Source organism: Conger conger, chromosome 13 (assembly GCF_963514075.1).
Source record: "Conger conger chromosome 13, fConCon1.1, whole genome shotgun sequence".
Classification (NCBI taxonomy): Eukaryota; Metazoa; Chordata; class Actinopteri; order Anguilliformes; family Congridae; genus Conger; species Conger conger.
Genome location: NC_083772.1, coordinates 48,043,466 through 48,064,164, shown reverse-complemented (window position 1 = coordinate 48,064,164; position 20,699 = coordinate 48,043,466). Strand labels below are relative to the sequence as shown.

Sequence of the window (20,699 nt, the reverse complement as noted above, 5' to 3'; positions counted from 1 at the left end):
CCAGAGTCAAAAGGTGGACGGGATCACCAACTGGCCACGACCCACCACCAAAAGGCAAGTGCGCACATTCCTGGGCCTAGTGGGGTACTATAGGCAGTTTATACCGGACTTTGCCACCAGAGCGGCCCCCTTGCACGAGCTGACCAAGAAAGACCACCGGCACACGGTGACATGGACCGAAGCCGCCGACCGCGCCTTCCTAGACCTGAGGGCCGCCCTGGGGAATGAACCAGTACTGACCACCCCTAACTTCTCCCAAAAGTTTGTTTTGCAGACCGACGCCTCTGAAACCGGACTTGGTGCGGTCCTATCCCAGATCCAGGACGCCACCGAGCACCCGATCACCTATATCAGCCGGAAATTGCTGAAGCATGAGAGGAATTATAGCACGGTGGAGAAGGAGTGCCTGGCCATAAGGTGGGCAGTTGGGAAGCTAAAATACTATCTGGTAGGAAGGGAATTTATCCTTATAACTGACCATGCCCCATTGCAATGGATGTATCGGTGTAAGGACACTAACGCCCGGGTGACCCGATGGTTTTTAGAACTACAAAGTTTTAAATTCACGGTGGAACACCGAGCCGGGAGACTCCAAGGGAACGCGGATGCCCTGTCCCGGATGAACGAGGGCCTCTTTGGTGACGCTCCCGCCGAGGGCGTGGAGCTGAGGGGGAGGAAATGTGGTGGCCCGATCGGAAATCGGTACACCACTGGTGTGGAACGGCCCGTGCGCCGGCGGCTTCTGCTAGGAAAAGTGATTAACCACGTGTATTTCCCCAGGTCGTATCTAACAGAGCCGCACCGGAGCGAGAGCCGGCGAGGAGAGTCAGAACCATGGCCAGCGACACGGGGAAAGACGCGTGGGGAATGTGAGGAAGAGACAATTAACCCTTCTCATTGGACAGGCGCAGCCGGACCGACTCCGAGAGAGAGCGGAGCCGTACAAAAGGCGAGGCGCAACCACAGAGCGGGGCTGAGTACGGAGGGAAACGGAGGCGAAGCCCAGTGAGGAGGAAACAGCCACGGGAAAGCCAATAACGACACCACGGTGGAAGCGGGTCTTCGGAGGCCCTACCAAAAGGCGCCGCCGGCACGGACCACCCCGAACCACCGACGGACCGGGAAACCTAATTTTTTGGCCGGTGACTTTTTTTTCGTTTTTTGAGAAAGGAAGTTTATTGTTTGGGGACGTTGTAAAAGTGCCCTGAAGGCACACCAGAACCTCATTAAAACTACCGATTGAGGAACTACTCTTGCTCTCTCTGTCTCTCTCTCCCCACGGGGCGCCACAGTGTGTATGTGAATATCTCTGTGCAGTGTGTGTGTGTGTATATCTCTGTACAGTGTGTGTGTGAGGTGTGTGTGTGTGTATGTATATCTCTGTGCAGTGTGTGTGTGAGGTGTGTGTGTGTGTGTGTGAGGTGTGTGTGTGTATATCTATGTGCAGTGTGTGTGTGTGTGTGTATATCTCTGTGCAGTGTGTGTGTGTGTGTGAGGTGTGTGTGTGTGTATATCTCTGTGCAGTGTGTGTGTGTGTGTGTGAGGTGTGTGTGTGTGTATATCGCTGTGCAGTGTGTGTGTGTGTGTGTGAGGTGTGTGTGTGTGTATATCTCTGTGCAGTGTGTGTGAGGTGTGTGTGTGTATATCTCTGTGCTGTGTGTGTGAGGTGTGTGTGTGTATATCTCTGTGCAGTGTGTGTGTGTGTGTGAGGTGTGTGTGTGTATATCTCTGTGCAGTGTGTGTGTGTATATCTCTGTACAGTGTGTGTGTGAGGTGTGTGTGTGTGTGTGTGTGTATATCTCTGTGCAGTGTGTGTGTGTGTGTGTGTGTGTGTGTGTGTGTGGTGTGTGTGTGTGTATATATCTGTGCAGTGTGTGTGTGTGAGGTGTGTGTGTATGTGTGTGAATATCTCTGTGCAGTGTGTGTGTGTGTGAGGTGTGTGTGTGTGTGTGTATACCTCTGTGCAGTGTGTGTGTGTGTGTGAGGTGTGTGTGTGTATATCTCTGTGCAGTGTGTGTGTGTGTGTGTGTGTGTATACCTCTGTGCAGTGTGTGTGTGTGTGTGTGTGTGTGTGTGTGTGTATATCGCTGTGTAGTGTGTGTGTGTGTGTGTGTGTGTGTGTATCTCTGTGCAGTGTGTGTGTGTGAGGTGTGTGTGTGTGTGTATATCGCTGTGCAGTGTGTGTGTGTGTGTGAGGTGTGTGTGTGTGTATATCTCTGTGCAGTGTGTGTGAGGTGTGTGTGTGTATATCTCTGTGCTGTGTGTGTGAGGTGTGTGTGTGTATATCTCTGTGCAGTGTGTGTGTGTGTGTGTGTGTGTGTGTGTGTGTATGTATATCTCTGTGCAGTGTGTGTGTGAGGTGTGTGTGTGTGTGTGTGTGTGTGTGTGTGTGTGTATATCTCTGTGCAGTGTGTGTGTGTGTGTGAGGGGTGTGTGTGTATACCTCTGTGCAGTGTGTGCAGTGTGTGTGTGTGGTGTGTGTGTGTGTGAGGTGTGTGTCTGTGTATATCTTTGCACTGTGTGTGTGTGTGTGAGGTGTGTGTGTGTATATCTCTGTGCAGTGTGTGTGTGTGTGTGTGTGTGTGTGTGTGTGTGTGTGTGTATACCTCTGTGCAGTGTGTGTGTGTGTGTGTGTGTGTGTGTGTGTGTGTATATCGCTGTGCAGTGTGTGTGTGTGTGTGTGTGTGTGTGTGTATCTCTGTGCAGTGTGTGTGTGTGAGGTGTGTGTGTGTGTGTATATCGCTGTGCAGTGTGTGTGTGTGTGTGAGGTGTGTGTGTGTGTATATCTCTGTGCAGTGTGTGTGAGGTGTGTGTGTGTATATCTCTGTGCTGTGTGTGTGAGGTGTGTGTGTGTATATCTCTGTGCAGTGTGTGTGTGTGTGTGTGTGTGTGTGTGTGTATGTATATCTCTGTGCAGTGTGTGTGTGAGGTGTGTGTGTGTGTGTGTGTGTGTGTGTGTATATCTCTGTGCAGTGTGTGTGTGTGTGAGGGGTGTGTGTGTATACCTCTGTGCAGTGTGTGCAGTGTGTCTGTGTGGTGTGTGTGTGAGGTGTGTGTCTGTGTATATCTTTGCACTGTGTGTGTGTGTATGTGTGTGTGTGTGTGTATATCTCTGTGCAGTGTGTGTGTGTGAGGTGTGTGTGTGTGTGTGTATATCTCTGTGCAGTGTGTGTGTGAGGCATGTACAGGCACACTGGCACTCCACACAGTGTGTCCTGTGACGCAGAAAAACACACCACACACCTTTAGCTCCTGGTCCTGCTGCTTAAAGTCCTCGTCCTCATCAGAATCACAGTCCGGGAACTGATAGATTTTAATTCCATACTGTTCAATCTCCTCCCGGATCTGCAGCGATGGGGAGGGGGGGAGAGGGTTAACAGGCGCAGAGTAAACAGGAGGAGGGGGGGTTTGTCTTGAGTTAAGAGTAAGTATTTTTTTCACACAGCGAGTGGTCAATGTGTGGAATAGCTTGCCAATGCTTGTAATGGAGGCAGAAACACTGGGGGTTTTCAAGATCAGGCTTGATTTGGTGTTAGATTCTATTTAGCTTTTAGGCAAATTAGGCAGTAAGTACTTTTACATTACATTACATTAATGGCATTGTGGCATACACTCTTATCCAGAGCGACTTACAGTTGATTAGACTATGCAGGAGACAATCCCCTGGAGGATTAAGGGCCTTGCTCAAGGGCCCAACAGCTGTGCAGATCTTATTGTGGCTACACCGGGATTAGAACCACCGACCTTGCGGGTCCCAGTCATTTACCTTAGCCACTACACTACAGGCTGCCCCAGTCATGTACCTTAGCCACTAGGCTACAGGCTGCCCCAGTCATGTACCTTAGCCACTAGGCTACAGGCTGCCCCAGTCATGTACCTTAGCCACTAGGCTACAGGCTGCCCCAGTCATGTACCTTAACCACTACGCTCCAGGCTGCCCCAGTCATGTACCTTAGCCACTAGGCTACAGACTGCCCCAGTCATGTACCTTAGCCACTAGGCTACAGGCCGCCCCAGTCATGTACCTTAGCCACTAGGCTACAGGCTGCCCCAGTCATGTACCTTAGCCACTAGGCTACAGGCCGCCCCAGTCATGTACCTTAACCACTACGCTACAGGCTGCCCCAGTCATGTACCTTAGCCACTAGGCTACAGGCTGCCCCAGTCATGTACCTTAGCCACTAGGCTACAGGCTGCCCCAGTCATGTACCTTAGCCACTAGGCTACAGGCTGCCCCAGTCATGTACCTTAACCACTACGCTACAGGCTGCCCCAGTCATGTACCTTAGCCACTAGGCTACAGACTGCCCCAGTCATGTACCTTAGCCACTAGGCTACAGGCCGCCCCAGTCATGTACCTTAGCCTCTAGGCTACAGGCTGCCCCAGTCATGTACCTTAGCCACTAGGGTACAGGCCGCCCCAGTCATGTACCTTAGCCACTATGCTACAGGCCGCCCCGCTAACACTGAGGGGCAGGAAAAGGCATTGCTGGGCTGAAGAGTGGCCTGTTCTTGCCATTACCTCATGTTATGTCACGTAAACAGGCTAGGGGGGTGGGTGAGTAAAGACAAGGGTCACCTTCAGTTTCTTCTTCCTGACCTCGGAGGGGGTGAGGGTGTCGGCTTTGGCCAGAACAGGTACGATGTTCACCTTCTCGTGCAGGGCTTTCATGAACTCCACGTCCAGGGGGCGGAGCCTAGGACACCACAGGTCACATGACCACCTGAGGCCCAACGAGCCCCTCCCACTCTGCTAGCAGCTAAGGGACAGGGTCCCAGTGGCCTTCATGCCCTCAGGGTAGAAGATAACAGCAAACGCAAAACTACCATGTGCCTTTCTCTGTCAGTACCCATATTTCCCCAACAGATGGCACTCTCAGGCTGTTTATAATGTAATGGCTGTAGAAATACAACCTTAAAGGGGACTTCAGGTGAAAAACAAACATTTGACAGCATTGCAGTGCACCACATTTTCCAGTTAGAACTTCTATACTTCTGTACTTGTGATATTACTATTTTTTTCATTTTCATATTTCATATTCATATTTTGACCGGAGGATATACCAAATTTCCACAATGTACTATATCTTAATGAATAGTGCGCATCCAGCTAACATCACAATTTAATTTCAAGCTGCTAAAATGCACCATGATGCAGTGGGAATATTTAATCATTTTTCATTTCTTGAAAGTTTTCTGGCGGCTGTCGTACCCGTGTCCGAAGGGGGAGATGAAGTACAGGCAGCAGTGCACGCGGTTGTCCTGGATGTTCTTGCGGTTCAGGCCACTCTCATCCCTGAAGTACTGCTCAAACTGCTGGTCAATGTAGTCAGCCACTGGCTTCCAGCTGTCCACACACACACACACAGAAACACACACACACACACACACACACAGAAACACACACACACACACACACATACACATGCAGACACACACACACACACACACACACACACACACACACACACATATACTCAGTATAATCTATAACATTCCATCATACTCCATCACTGCACATAAAAATGTGCCCCAGCAACCTTGAATGAAACCGAATGAAGTTACACCATCTTGTCCTTGAAAAACATACCGGAGAGTCTTCCTGGAAGCTCAACACCCCACCCCCCACCAGCCAAACTATGAGCCCCACCCCCCACCAGCCAAACTATGAGCCCCACCCCCCACCAGCCAAACTATGAGCCCCACCCCCCACCAGCCAAACTATGAGCCCCACCCCCCACCAGCCAAACTATGAGCCCCACCCATCCCAGCAACATACCACTCAGTGTTGTTGACAGCATCTCCAAAGCCAGGCGTGTCCACAATAGTCAACTTCAGTTTGACGCCCTTCTCTTCAATGTCCACCGTATGCTTCGTTATTTCCACAGTCTGTGTGATCCTCTCTGTACAGACAACCAAAACAAGATTAGGATTTACAACTGCGCATACAGACACGACAGCTGCTCACAGAAACAAAAGCTATAGGGCTGCGGTGGCCCTCAAACAGCATCTCAGGGAAACCTACATCAGTCTCGATGTGATTCATCAGCCTTAGATCAACATCCAATCCCTCAGTCTAAGAGAAACGGCCATCAGACTCAGATGTACTTCATGAGTGGTTGCATGCGAACTGTCACTGCCCGTTTTTCATGGCGTGTTGATCTACATGGGCCAAATGTATGGTTGGTGTGCAGTACCGCCACACGGCTGATGCAGCAACAGACGAGGTTAACCATGAAGTGAAGATTAGTTAACTTTACATGTATGTAATACACATAAAATCACCTCAGTTATAATTTCTAAAGGTACGATTCACAGCCTGTCAGAACATGCTAAAAGTAGAAAATAACGGAATATCACTGAATTTAACCACCGACAGTAGCCACACGCTTGCGTTAGCAACTAAGCTAGCTAGCTAGCTAGCGGGGCTAATGATACTATTTACACCACTCACAGTGCCAACCTCACCGACTTCAGAGGAAAGATTGAGGCATAGAGGGTGAAACAACTTCCAGTAGCTCGCGACATGTTGTCCGTTTGTGGGCTTTGGAGTGTGTGCCTGTAGTCTGGTGTGTGCCTGTAGTTTGGTGTGTGTGCCTGTAGTTTGGTGTGTGCCTGTAGTCTGGTGGCAGGTGGTGGCCTCACAGGAGAGTTTGATCATTGCCTTACATATTGTTCACATGACGTTACATGAATACGTTTAAATAAATTAGGCCAGACAAATAATAAATAATAAACTATTATTTATAATAATAAATGTTGTATCTTATATGATCTGAAAGCCTGTTCATTTTCCTTTACAACTATGTCCCATTTTATTATGCAGGAGTCGGATGAGGGTGGGGTCCCAAGTGAAATGTGCCAAATTTCCCAGCCAATGTCAAACAGTGTATTCTCCTGTTGGTATTGACTCTATTGGTATCGGTCTCATGGTTCATCGCCATTCTGTTGCTTTTCTGAAGGACACATGGTCAGAAACACACAAATGCTTGACTTATCATTTTAGTGGAATACATACAGAAAATGTGGGTGTGAGAAACCATTTTGGCATTTTTCCACCCTACTGCCAGTCAAAAGATGTTTTCAGGGTTTTTAGCCACTTCATGTGCAATTAACACTGTCTACAATGTTTGGATCATTTACCTGAAATAGTCCTGTCATTCCTCTGCACGCAGCACATTCAGTAAACAGTCTTTTTCTTTTTTTTTCTTTTTAAAACGCATGCTTTCTCGAGCAGCCATATCACCAAAGCATATAAATAGCCCAACGTCTGTTGTAGGCAAAGTACGAGGGGTGATTTCTTTTGGCTTGACACCAAAGCAAAAACAGCCAATTTCATTTCAACAGACTAACATACTGTTTACTGAATAAGCTAATATATTGGTCATAGACTGCGCACAGCAACCAGAAATTTACCCTGTATAAATCAGACAGGCCATGCAAAAATGCGCAGTGCCAGTTAGCACTGGCTAACAAAGTATATCTGAGACTGACAGCCTTTTTCCATAGACTGACAGCTGTTTTCCTTGATGACTGATGTATATTTTCCTTTGACTGGTGGAGGTTTCCCTGTGATATCCTCTCAGGGCCAGCATACAGGACAGTAGCACACCTTCAGCAGTGAGCAGTTTCCTGTCAATATAGAGGTCCGTGAGGAACAGACTGTGGACCAAAGTGGATTTCCCCAGACCAGACTCTCCTGCAACAGCAGAGAAAAAATAGAGAGAGAGAGAGAGAGAGAGAGAGAGAGAAAGAGAGAGAGAGAGATAATTCAGATCATAGGTTAAAGGTTAAGGCTCAAGGGTCAAGGAGAACAGGTCGGCTGGTTGACCCAAACTCACCTGACACCATTAGTGTGAAGTCGAAGCCCTTCTTAACAGACTTCCGATGTACCTGGTTTGGCAGTGTGGCAAAGCCCACATACTCCTTATCATTGTCCTGAGAGAGAGAGAATAGAGAGAGAGAGAGAGAGAGAGAGATAGAGATTGATCCTTCATCGTACAGTCCTGTTGATGTTCAACACATTCACACACCAATACCTTACACACACACACACACACACACACACAGACTCACACATGAACACACACACACACACACACACACACACACACACAGAGGAATGCATGAGCAGAGGCACACGGCCCTGAACCCTGGATTTGAGGTTAGACACTATATTATGATCTGAATCTGGGTGGGGGGTCCCCACTCAGTTTGGGGGGTACAGGCAGGGCCCAGCCCAGCAGGACCTGTTACCTCTGTGCAGTCGTAGGGGTCAAATCGGCCCCAGGGGCTCTTGGGCCGGGAGGGGCTGATGGGGGGGGGCAGGCAGAACTCTACAGCCCCTGGGAAGCTCCCTCCCACGGGGGGGAGCAGGAAAGCGAGGGGGGGGCTACGTGGGCCCCCAGCCGACTCCTGCCCCGCCTTTGGGCCGTCCCGCATCAGCTGCTCCAGCTCGGAATCCTCCCACTCATCCTTGGATTGGCTACAGAACTGGGGGGGCGGGGCCAGTTGTGGGGAGGGGCGGAGTCAGTTGAGAGGAGGGGGCGGGCCAGTTCAGGGCAGCACAGGTGGGAGGGGTGTTAATTAAAGGGGGCAATGGATGGAATGAGGAGAAAGAAGAAAAAAAGAAGAGTTGATGTTCACAGAATACTGGAGGAGTGTTAGTAGTGTCAATGTTTTGCGGTGTCAGCCAACTCTCCCCTCACAGCTAAGTATAACCGGAAATGCTGAATGTCAGATCCGGACAGTAAGCCTGGTTCTCCAGACAACATAAACAACCACACTATGAAGGGATGCCTCCAGGCAATGCCTGCTGACATTCACCAGGGTCAAAGGGCATATGACCCCTGTGTCCTGGCCCCACCCAATCAGTGACCGACAGCTGTCCCATTACAGACATGCAGGAATTCAGCAGGGGTGGGGTAAGAGCAGAGCTGAAATTCCATGTTCCATAACTTTTAGATTCACTATGTAGAAACAGACTCACATGTAGGTCAGATTTGGAGCTGTTGTTTGCTTAGAGCAGGAAGTGATGATACAGGCCAGTGAGGCTCGTAATGACTCTATCTCCTTTCTCCCAGAGTGGCAGGGCCTTACAGTGCGTATCACTAGGGGGCACTCTCCTCTACACTGATACCTGGGCCTAGGACAGTCCTAATTGAACCTAATTTGTTATTTAGCTGATTGATTGATTTAATAGTTGATTACACTAAGCAGGGGCCAATCCCCCCCTGGAGCAATGTGGAGTTAAGGGCTTTGCTCAAGGGCCTAACAGCTGGATCTTATTGTGGCCACACCAGGGCTTGAACCACCAACCTTCCGGGTCCCAGTGATGTACCTTAGCAACCAGGGTACAGGCTGCCCTAATGCCCTGTGCCACAGGGGGGCGCTCTCAGCACTGATACCTGCAGGCCTGGGGGGTGGTGATGGAGCTCAGGGGACTCGGGGCCGGAGGAGTCAGACTGCAGGTCAGCCTCGTGGTCAGAGTCCTCCATGGCTACAGGCGCTACAGTGCACTCTGCCATCTCCAACAGGAAGTGAGAGACAGGGGGCGTGGGTGGAGTCAATAGGGTCAGGGGTCGTCCAATCAGGACAGTGGGCGGGGATGGAGTAGGCAGGTGGGGAGCAGACAGGTGGAGTTAAAAGGAGAAAAGGAAAATTATGAAATTGTTAGAAAAAGCTAAGAATTATGACTGAAATTAAAACACTTGGATTCAGCTTTTGAAAGTAAAAGTCCAGAGGCGCCAGTGGTCATGGAAAGAGTGCTGTTATTATGAGGAATAATATCTGGAAAGTGAGACTGCTGAGTGATACCATACCTGACCTATAAACCCTGTATTGAGACTTATTGCATAATGACTGTTGTTTCAATGTTTCAGAGTCAATGTCAAGACAATTTCACACACAAACATCCTTTTGTTGAGTCCATGTTTGGTGCTGATGATTAGCTGCACTGTACACAACATATTTAGATAAGAGAAGTTCATCCTTCCACCTCAACTATCTCACATGATCCCTCTGATCCAGAGAAAAGGCCCAAAGAAGCAAGACTGCGGGTAGTTTACAATCCCCCTCGTTCCCTGCATCCCGACTCCTGATGCAAGGCCCCCCGGCGGACTGCTGTAATTACCCAGAGATCAGTGCGCCATCAGGCTCTGCCCCAGATTACAGACCTGTGACCTGGATTCTAGCTCCCAGGGTACGGCATGGATCAATCCTCAATCTCCGGGGCCTGGCCTACATACCCAGCCTGGTCAATAACTCCCCCGGCTGCCATGGCAACCTTCTACAACGCTGGCACATATCTGCCCTCTCAACTACCAATAACCACTCACTCGACACCCCAAGCCTTTATCACTCCTATATTACTCGCCTTTCACTCTTTCCCCTAACTCTATGAATAATGTCAAAAGCTTTAATTAAACCAAGGCTATTAACCTCCAATTGTGTCACTGAGAAGCTCTGACTAGTATAAAAAAAAGATACTGAAAAAATCAACTCTATGCATATACTTCCCTGTACTTCCTACAGGGAAGTACATGCATAGAGACTTAAGCATTTATTTACCGTTCATAAGACGGTGTGACAAGGTAGCCTACTTCTAGGGTGTTCGACTGACAACTAGTTCAAGACCCGGGCTATAGGGATGCTGACCTGCATCTGGAGAGATGAAGTTGGGTCCCTAAACAAAAAAAGAACCCTGCCATGGAGCCCTTGAGTAAGGCCCTAAATGCAAGACAGCAAGTTCAACAAGACAACAAGTTCTTAACAAACCTCCCCTGGTTAAATAAAGGATTAAAAAGAAAAGACAGAAACCGTCCTGAGGGTGAGACCTGCGTGAGAGTTTAAATCTCACCCAGCAAGCTATTCTGCCCAGTCATCTGTCTGTTCACTTTCTGTCACGGCCTGCAACCTAAGCAAATGGACAACTGATCACCCAGATTTCTGTGCTTCCTAGTTTTCCATCTGATTTGATCCCATTTTGTCACACTCTATTGCTTCATACATTGCAACAGAGGAGCAGCTAAAAACTTTAAAAGGATAAGCAGCAGACTATGGCAAATATTTGGCTTGCTACCAAAATCACTCAGATTAAACACCAAAAACTCACAGTTTATACAAAATGACAGCTGCAGGAGAGCACTAAGAGGAAAGAGCGGGAGACACACTGAGCCCCTCCCTCAGCCTCGTACGCCTGAGCCCTGGCAGTGCAGGGGAGACTCACCTGTGGACCCTCTGATGAGATGGGACAGTCTCGCCTTCCTGCCTCTCCACAGCCAGCGCCTCATTCCCTCTGAGGGACGCAACTCTGCACTCTGCGCTTTTATACCCCCACCCCCTTCCCCAGGCCCTGTCCTCGCTGTTATACCCCCCCTCTAATCAGGCCCTGTCATTGAGCGCATCGAGCTGCCCCACTGCCTCAGGGCCCAGTCACCCCCATCCGCAGACTCACACTATTCACCCCCCGAACACACACGCACGTACGCACACTCCATGGACGTGCGGTCAGGGTAGGCAGGGTAGGCAGTGCCTACCCTGTGATAATCCAATCAAAATTACTAAACAAAACAAAAATAAAAATAAATGTTTTACATGTAAATGAAATAGTTTTTCTAATATTTCATGTGTTTTATTGGTCCTGTTCTTTTTGCTCAAAATTCCCAAAATGTCTAAAACGGCATTAAAATATGTCGTGAGGCGCTAGGCTGTACAGGATATGCTGCAGCACTCCGTTTCATTGTAGTGGAAGACGCGCGTCCCCGCCTCTCGTTACTCTCAGTGGAACACGCGCGTCCCCGCCTCTCATTACTTTCAATGGCAGGGTAGGCAAGAGCTCTTCTGCCGACCCTGCTGAGGATTCATTCATTCAGGAGACTTCAGAATCCGCGCATGCAAGCCTACCCTGGATGACGTGTCACCTGTGTCATATCATATGTGTCATCATATGTGTCATCTGCGCGAGGCTTCCAGCCATAACGGCGCGAAACCACAAGGTGCTTAGAACCTACAACACAGTCAGAAACATGTCGATGCAACAATTTCACAACTTTAGTTGGATTTCCAACAAAAGTTGGATTTAATTAAAAAAGGCAGACCGACACCAGCACTTCCCGAACTTCATCAACGCAAGGGACAGAAAATTGTGCGCTCCTTCCATCAGGAGTGGTATGAAAGAAGAGAGTGGCTTTGTGACTCAGCTAGCAATAGCAGGCTATACTGTTTTCCGTGCTTGCTCTTCTCAAGGGAGAGAGACAACGTCTGGTTAGGAGCCGGCTACTTTTAAACGAACTGTTGTCGATCTAAAATGAAGACAGATTCAGCAACTGTATGGCTTATTTCTCGCTTCAAATGTTTTCAGAAACACATTTCAGTGAACTATTTTCGTAATATAACAGACTGTAGCAGCCAGGCTCGCTACTTCCGGGTCCGCGGGAGACAGAGACAGACGAGGCAGGAAGGAGAGCCAACGGGCCAGCAGACCGCTTTATTTAACACCAGTCAATAATGTACCTTAAAATAGGCATAAGCGGAGACAGCATTAAATACATGGCAACATAATTATTTCCCATATTATTACCATTTTTACAAAGTCGTCTTCATGTCTCTCTGCTCCGTTTCCTCCGTATCCGTAAGCTTTGAAAAAACGTGCACAAGTACGCACGTAATGAACTCAGAGTACGGACAGAACGCTCCGTCCGGATCCGTATGCGTATTTAACGTAGAGCATAAATGGGTCTTAACTAGGTTGGCAACTATTAACTCGTCAGGCTTATCACGGAGAAGTGGTTTTACAGTTAAACAGCATGATGTTTAACCAGGGTACCAGGGTAAAAGACAAATTAATGAAAGGAACAAAAGAGAAAAGAAACAAGAATCAAGCTAGAAACAAACCGCGACTGGCGTCGCTCGTCCGCTTGTGCCAGCCGTGGCTATCTAAAAATACAAACAAACGGAGCTATTGTTATGCAAAGGCGAGACGGAGACTCCCCTAATTTAAAAAGTCTAACTAGGCCTAATATCTTTGAGAATTTCGTTTAAGAATATCCCTTGCCTACCCAGTCACCGACCTCACCGCACGTCACTGGCACACTCACACACACACACACACACACACGTACGCACACTCACACACACACACACACTCACACACACACACACACACACACACACACACACACACACACACACACACACACACACACACTCACACACACACACACACACTCACACACACACACACACTCACACACACACACACACACACACACACACACTCACACACACACACACACACACTCTCACACACACACACACACACACTCACACACACACACACACACACACTCACACACACACACACACACACTCACACACACACACACTCACACACACACACACACACTCACACACACACACACTCACACACACACACACACACACACGTACGCACACTCACACACCGGCACACACACGCACGTATGCACACACACACACACTCACACACACACACATGCACGTACGCACACTCACACACCGGCACACACACGCACGTATGCACACACACACACACTCACACACACACACATGCACGTACGCACACTCACACACACCGGCACACACACACACACACACACTCACACACACACACACACATGCACGTACGCACACTCACACACACCGGCACACACACACACACACACACACGTACGCACACTCACACACCGGCACACACACTCACACACACACACATGCACGTACGCACACTCACACACACCGGCACACACACACACACACACACACACGTACGCACACTCACACACCGGCACACACACGCACACTCACACACCGGTCACGCACGTATGCACACACACACACACACACACACACATGCACGTACGCACACTCACACACACACACACACACGCACGTAGGCACACTCACACACACCGGCACACACGCACGTACGCACACTCACACACACACACGTACACACGTACGCACACTCACACACACCGACACACACGCACGTACGCACACTCACACACACCGGCACACACACGCACGTATGCACACTCACACGCACCGGCACATACGTACGCATACATGCACATACACACACACTTACACAATGTACGCACACACACACACACATACACACACACCTACACAATGTACGCACACACAGACACACACACACACACCTATATACACACAGATACGCACACACACACACACACACACACACACACACACCTGTATGTACACAGAAGAGCTTACCTACAGTCCTAATTTATATGATACGCAACTGTGGCGTAAAGCACACAGCATCGTTGGTGAACATCTTCTATATCAAGAGTTCCACTCATACCTTCGCATTTTCAATTTTAGGATCACATAATTTTATTCAAACAGATCAACTAACTGCAAATAATTTTAGATCAGGACAACCATCTATGGTACGTACAGTATTGTGGTATGGAGTGAAAAGCTGAACGGTGTTTGTATGCATTCTTAATTTAGAATGTCATTTATTATGTGTTTTTGCAGAATATAACTTGTAGATCCTATGTTGTTATTTTTTGTGTTATTGTTATGTGGCATACTGCAAAGCAAACTGCCCATTTGGACCAAAAAGCTTCACTCTGCTCTACAGGGTAACACCCAGTTTGTCAGTGTGTTAGCATAGCCTCTCAGAGTCATTGTGTGTGTTAGCATAGCCTCTCAGAGTCACTGCGTGTGTTAGCATAACCTCTCAGAGTCACTGTGTGTGTTAGCATAGCCTTTCAGAGTCACTGTGTGTGTTAGCATGTACTCACAGTCACTGTGTGTGTTATCATAGTCTCTCAGAGTCCCAGACTCAAGGTGTGTGTTAGCATAGCCTCTAACAGTCACTGTGCATGTTAGCATAGCCTTTCAGAGTCACTGTGTGTGTTAGCATAGCCTCTCACAGTCACTGTGTGTGTTAGCATAACCTCTCAGAGTCACTGTGTGTGTTAGCATGTACTCACAGTCACTGTGTGTGTTAGCATAGCCTCTCAGAGTCCCAGACTCAAGGTGTGTGTTAGCATAGCCTCTAACAGTCACTGTGTGTGTTAGCATAGCCTTTCAGAGTCACTGTGTGTGTTAGCATAGCCTCTCACAGTCACTGTGTGTTAGCATAGCCTCTCACAGTCACTGTGTGTGTTAGCATAGCCTCTCAGAGTCACTGTGTGTGTTAGCATAGCCTCTAACAGTCACTGTGTGTGTTAGCATAGCCTTTCAGAGTTACTGTGCATGTTAGCATAGCCTCTCAGAGGCACTGTGTGTGTTAGCATGTACTCACAGTCACGGTGTGTGTTAGCATAGCCTCTCAGAGTCACTGTGTGTTAGCATAGCCTCTCACAGTCACTGTGTGTGTTAGCATGTACTCACAGTCACGGTGTGTGTTAGCATAGCCTCTCAGAGTCACTGTGTATGTTAGCATAGCCTCTTAGAGTCATTGTGTGTGTTAGCATAGCCTCTCACAGTCACTGCTTTTCCCTGTCTGCACAGCTGCCCTCAGCCCAGATGTGCACGTGGAGGTTTATTTTCCCTGATAGATGCACCGCAGCAGTGAAGCAGATGATAATCTTCAATATTAAAAACTGAGAGCAGCACAGACCCAGCCAATGTGGATGGACAGCTGAAGGATTACATCCCTGTTCTGGAGTCTTTATTAGAGACAGGAGATACAGGGTGAATATCCTGCCAAGCCCTAATGGAGGAAGGCCAATGAGACCAGAACAAACGCACACAGAGAGCAGGGTTTACATCACCCTGCATAGTGCCACACGCACAGAGCCTCATCGGTATTCCTGACACCAAGCGCTCCGGATTCAGGAAACCACAGAGCGACTGCAGCCAAACTACTGCAGAGAGTCCCCCCCCTCCCCAAAAAAGGCACAAGCTGTGCTCTGGCCACTCTCTTTCTCACAGTGAACTGGTGTCTCACTCACTCAAAATCAGCTAATTTTAATGGCTCCCATGAACAAAATTCCACAACATCCATTTCACTTAAAACTGCTGAGTCTCACTGTGTCTCTGTGTGTCTTGCTGTGTCTGTATGTCTCACTGTGTCTCTGTGTGCTCTTGTGTGTCTCACTGTGTCTCTGTGTGTCTCACTGTGTCTCTGTGTGTCTGTGTCTGTCTCACTGTGTCTCTGTGTGTCTCGCTGTGTCTGTATGTCTCACTGTGTCTCTGTGTGCTCTTGTGTGTCTCACTGTGTCTCTGTGTGTCTCACTGTGTCTCTGTCTGTCTCACTGTGTCTGTGTGTCTCACGGTGTCCTTGACTGTCTCACTGTGTCTGTGTCTGTCTCACTGTGTCTCTGTGTGCTCTTGTGTGTCTCACTGTGTCTCTCACTGTGTCTCTGTCTGTCTCACTGTGTCTGTGTGTCTCACTGTGTCCTTGTCTGTCTCACTGTGTCTGTCTCACTGTGTCTCTGTGTGTCTTGCTGTGTCTCTGTGTGCTCTTGTGTGTCTTGCTGTGTCTCTGTCTGTCTCTCTGTGTCTCTGTGTGTCTCACTGTGTCCTTGTCTGTCTCACTGTGTCTGTGTCTGTCTCACTGTGTCTCTGTCTGTCTCACTGTGTCTGTGTGTCTCACTGTGTCTCTGTCTGTCTCACTGTGTCTCTGTGTGCTCTTGTGTGTCTTGCTGTGTCTGTCTCACTGTGTCTGTGTCTGTCTCACTGTGTCTCTGTCTGTCTCACTGTGTCTGTGTGTCTCTGTCTCACTGTGTCTCTGTGTGCTCGTGTGTCTCACTGTGTCTCTGTCTATCTCACTGTGTCTGTGTGTCTCACTGTGTCTGTGTCTGTGTGTGTCTCGCTGTGTCTCTGTGTGTCTCGCTGTGTCTCTGTGTGTCTCACTGTGTCTGTGTGTCTCACTGTGTCTCCGTCTGTCTCACTGTGTCTCTGTGTGCTCTTGTGTGTCTTGCTGTGTCTGTCGGTCTCACTGTGTCTGTCTCACTGTGTCTCTGTGTGCTCTTGTGTGTCTTGCTGTGTCTGTCTGTCTCACTGTGTCTGTGTCTGTCTCACTGTGTCTCTGTCTGTCTCACTGTGTCTGTGTGTCTCACTGTGTCTCTGTCTCACTGTGTCTCTGTGCTCGTGTGTCTCACTGTGTCTCTGTCTATCTCACTGTGTCTGTGTGTCTCACTGTGTCTGTGTCTGTGTGTGTCTCGCTGTGTCTCTGTGTGTCTCACTGTGTTTGTGTGTCTCACTGTGTCTCTGTGTGTCTCACTGTGTTTGTGTGTCTCACTGTGTTTGTGTGTCTCACTGTGTCTCTGTGTGCTCGTGTGTCTCTGTCTGTCTCACTGTGTCTGTGTGTGTCTCACTGTGTCTCTGCCTGTCTCACTGTGTCTGTCTCACTGTATCTCTGGGTGTCTCACTGTGTCTGTGTCTCACTGTGTCTCTGTGTGTCTCACTGTGTCTCTGTCTGTCTCACTGTGTGCTTGTGTGTCTCACTGTGTCCCTGTCTGTCTCACTGTGTCTCTGTGTGTCTCACTGTGTCTGTCTGTCTCACTGCGTCTGTGTGTCTCGCTGTGTCTGTGTCTGTCTCACTGTGTCTGTGTGTCTCACTGTGTCTCTGTCTGTCTCACTGTGTCTGTGTGTGCTCTTGTGTGTCTCACTGTGTCTCTGTCTGTCTCTCTGTATCTCTATGTGTCTCACTGTGTCTGTGTCTGTCTCACTGTGTCTATGTCTGTCTCACTGTGTCTGTGTCTGTCTCACTGTGTCTATGTCTGTCTCGCTGTGTCTCTGTGTGCTCTTGTGTGTCTCGCTGTGTCTCTGTGTGTCTCACTGTCTCTGTGTGCTCGTGTGTCTCACTGTGTCTGTCTCGCTGTGTCTCTGTGTGCTCTTGTGTGTCTCTGTCTGTCTCACTGTGTCTCTGTGTGTCTTGCTGTGTCTCTGTCTGTCTCACTGTGTCTCTGTGTGCTTTTGTGTGTCTTGCTGTGTCTCTGTCTGTCTCTCTGTATCTCTGTGTGTCTCACTGTGTCTCTGTCTGTCACACTGTGTCTGTGTGTCTCGCTGTGTCTGTGTGTCTCACTGTGTCTCTGTCTGTCTCACTGTGTCTCTGTCTGTCTCACTGTGTCTGTGTCTGTCTCACTGTGTCTATATGTGTCTCACTGTGTTTGTGTGTCTCACTGTGTCTCTGTGTGCTCGTGTGTCTCTGTCTGTCTCACTGTGTCTGTCTCACTGTGTCTGTGTGTGTCTCACTGTGTCTCTGCCTGTCTCACTGTGTCTGTCTCACTGTATCTCTGTGTGTCTCACTGTGTCTGTGTCTGTCTCACTGTGTCTCTGTGTGTCTCGCTGTGTCTCTGTGTGCTCTTGTGTGTCTCACTGTGTCTCTGTGTGTCTCACTGTCTCTGTGTGCTCGTGTGTCTCACTGTGTCTGTGTGCTCTTGTGTGTCTCTGTCTCACTGTGTCTGTGTGTGTCTTGCTGTGTCTCTGTCTGTCTCACTGTGTCTCTGTGTGCTCATGTGTCTCACTGTGTCTGTGTCTGTCTCACTGTGTCTGTGTGTCTCGCTGTGTCTGTGTGTCTCACTGTGTCTCTGTCTGTCTCACTGTGTCTCTGTCTGTCTCACTGTGTCTGTGTCTGTCTCACTGTGTCTGTGTGTGTCTTGCTGTGTCTCTGTCTGTCTCACTGTGTCTCTGTGTGCTCATGTGTCTCTCTGTGTCTGTCTCACTGTGTCTGTGTCTGTCTCACTGTGTCTCTGTGTGTCTCACTGTGTCTCTGTGTGCTCTTGTGTGTCTCACTGTGTCTCTGTGTGTCTCACTGTGTCTCTGTCTGTTTCACTGTGTCTGTGTGTGTCTCACTGTGTCTCTGTCTGTCTCGCTGTGTCTCTGTGTGCTCTTGTGTGTCTCACTGTGTCTCTGTGTGTCTCACTGTGTCTCTGTCTGTCTCGCTGTGTCTCACTGTGTCTGTGTGTCTCACTGTGTCTCACTGTGTCTCTGTCTGTTTCACTGTGTCTGTGTGTGTCTCACTGTGTCCTTGTCTGTCTCACTGTGTCTCACTGTGTCTCACTGTGTCTCTGTCTGTTTCACTGTGTCTGTGTGTGTCTCACGGCTGCACTCCTCTCCGTCAGAGAATCACTACATGCTGCGTGAGCAGCCTCCCACTCCTGTTCTGATTCTTCCCGACCTCTCTGCTGCCTTCGACACTGTGGATCACTCCATCCTCCTGCCCTCCCTATCATCTATTGAGTTCTACCCCTCTGGTCGCTCCTTCCAGGTTGCAACAGGAGTTCTTCAGGGCTTGGTCCTTGGTCCCATTCTTTTCTCCCTTTACACTAGATCCTTTGGCCCTGTTATTACTTACACTATTTTATCTGACACTGGTTATTTTGATGTTATTTTTTTGTTCTCACAATTGTGTGTCTCATTATTACTGGAGTTGTGTTCGCTAGGATGGTTTTATTACTACTTTTGTTTGGCTATGTAAGCTGTTTATTGTTGTTCCTTCCATTATTCCATTATTTTGCGTTGTATCAAAACAGTTTGATAGATATATTGTGTCTCACTGTGTCTGCATGTCTCACTGTCTCTGTCTGTCTCACTGTGTGCGTGTCTCACTGTGTCTGTGTGTCTCACTGTGTGTCTGTCTCTGTCTGTCTCACTGTCTGCGTGTCTCACTGCGTCTCTTTGTCACACTGTGTCTCTGTGGGTCTCACGGTGTCTGTCTCACTGTTTCACATTGTATCTCTATCTCACTGCGTGTCTGTGTGTCTAACTGTGTCTCTGTGGGTTTCACTGTGTCTCTCACTATGCTTCTCTGTCTCATTGTATCTCTGTGTGTCACCCAGTCTCTGTGTGTCTCACTGTGTCTCTGTGGGTCTCACTGTGTCTAACTGTGTTTGTGTGTCTCACTGTGTGCCTCTGTGGGTCTCACGGTGTCTCTTTGTCTTGTTGTGTCTCTGTGGGTTTCTCACTATGTTTCTGTGTCTCACACTTATCTTTGTGTCTCACTATGTCTCTGTATCTCACTGTGTCTCTGTGTATCTCAGAGTATGTCATGATGCCATACTGTGTTGGTCATCAATGAGAAAGTGCAGCACTAACGGATTCACTCTGGAAAGTCTGAGTGACCGAGGCCTTCACAGAGAAACATGTGACCTCACAGTAAAAAGGAAATTAGCATTGCAGAGTGGCATTCCTCATGTCAGAATTTGTGAGAAACACATTCTCCTGGATCAGCTAGTTCATGTTTAAGTGAACTTACATTCATACACTTTATCTTCACCTGACATATCACTGCTCCACCCTTTTCTTCACCATGTCCCTCAAACAAACTAGAGTATCCTTTTCCTTTTCCATCCTTCGCTCCTCTTTTTCACCGAACTCTCCCATGGCTGGGGTGTGAGTGAGTTAGTGAGTGAGTGAGTGAGTGAGTGAGTAAGTGAATGAGTGAATGAGTGAGTGAGTGAGTGAGTGAGTGAGTGAGTGTGTGAGTGAGTGAGTGAGTGCATGAATGACATAATGCAGATGTTGAATGCTGTGTGCTTGGATGAGCCTTTTCAACATGCTGGCTGCCTATCAGTTGTTTGAATACTGCCCTTGTTTGAAACAGAACATTAATGCTTTTGTTCACCAGCCCTGCATCATGGAGCTCCATAGGGGATCCACAATCAGGCACATTATGCAAAACAACACGTCATCACAGGACACATAAATATGCCACATTCATTCATTTC

General features: G+C 48.6%; 1 protein-coding gene across 3 annotated transcripts in view; it reads right to left on the bottom strand.

The window, feature by feature from the left end:
- The window catches only part of LOC133107934 (septin-4-like), a 34,048-nt gene that overhangs the window by 12,079 nt on the left and 1,270 nt on the right, over window positions 1-20,699 (bottom strand). The window contains exons 1-8 of one of the 3 annotated variants that reach the window (XM_061217243.1): window positions 9,408-9,956; window positions 8,257-8,493; window positions 7,842-7,938; window positions 7,613-7,699; window positions 5,780-5,903; window positions 5,213-5,347; window positions 4,580-4,697; window positions 3,244-3,345 (exon numbers count right to left, since the gene is read on the bottom strand). In XM_061217243.1, the coding sequence (XP_061073227.1) occupies window positions 3,244-3,345; window positions 4,580-4,697; window positions 5,213-5,347; window positions 5,780-5,903; window positions 7,613-7,699; window positions 7,842-7,938; window positions 8,257-8,493; window positions 9,408-9,527 (1,020 nt within the window). In that variant the 5' untranslated portion in view covers window positions 9,528-9,956. Of the gene's footprint in view, window positions 1-3,243; window positions 3,346-4,579; window positions 4,698-5,212; window positions 5,348-5,779; window positions 5,904-7,612; window positions 7,700-7,841; window positions 7,939-8,256; window positions 8,494-9,407; window positions 9,957-20,699 lie in introns of those variants that run through there. The other 2 variants (XM_061217244.1, XM_061217245.1) reach the window with 2 other exon arrangements.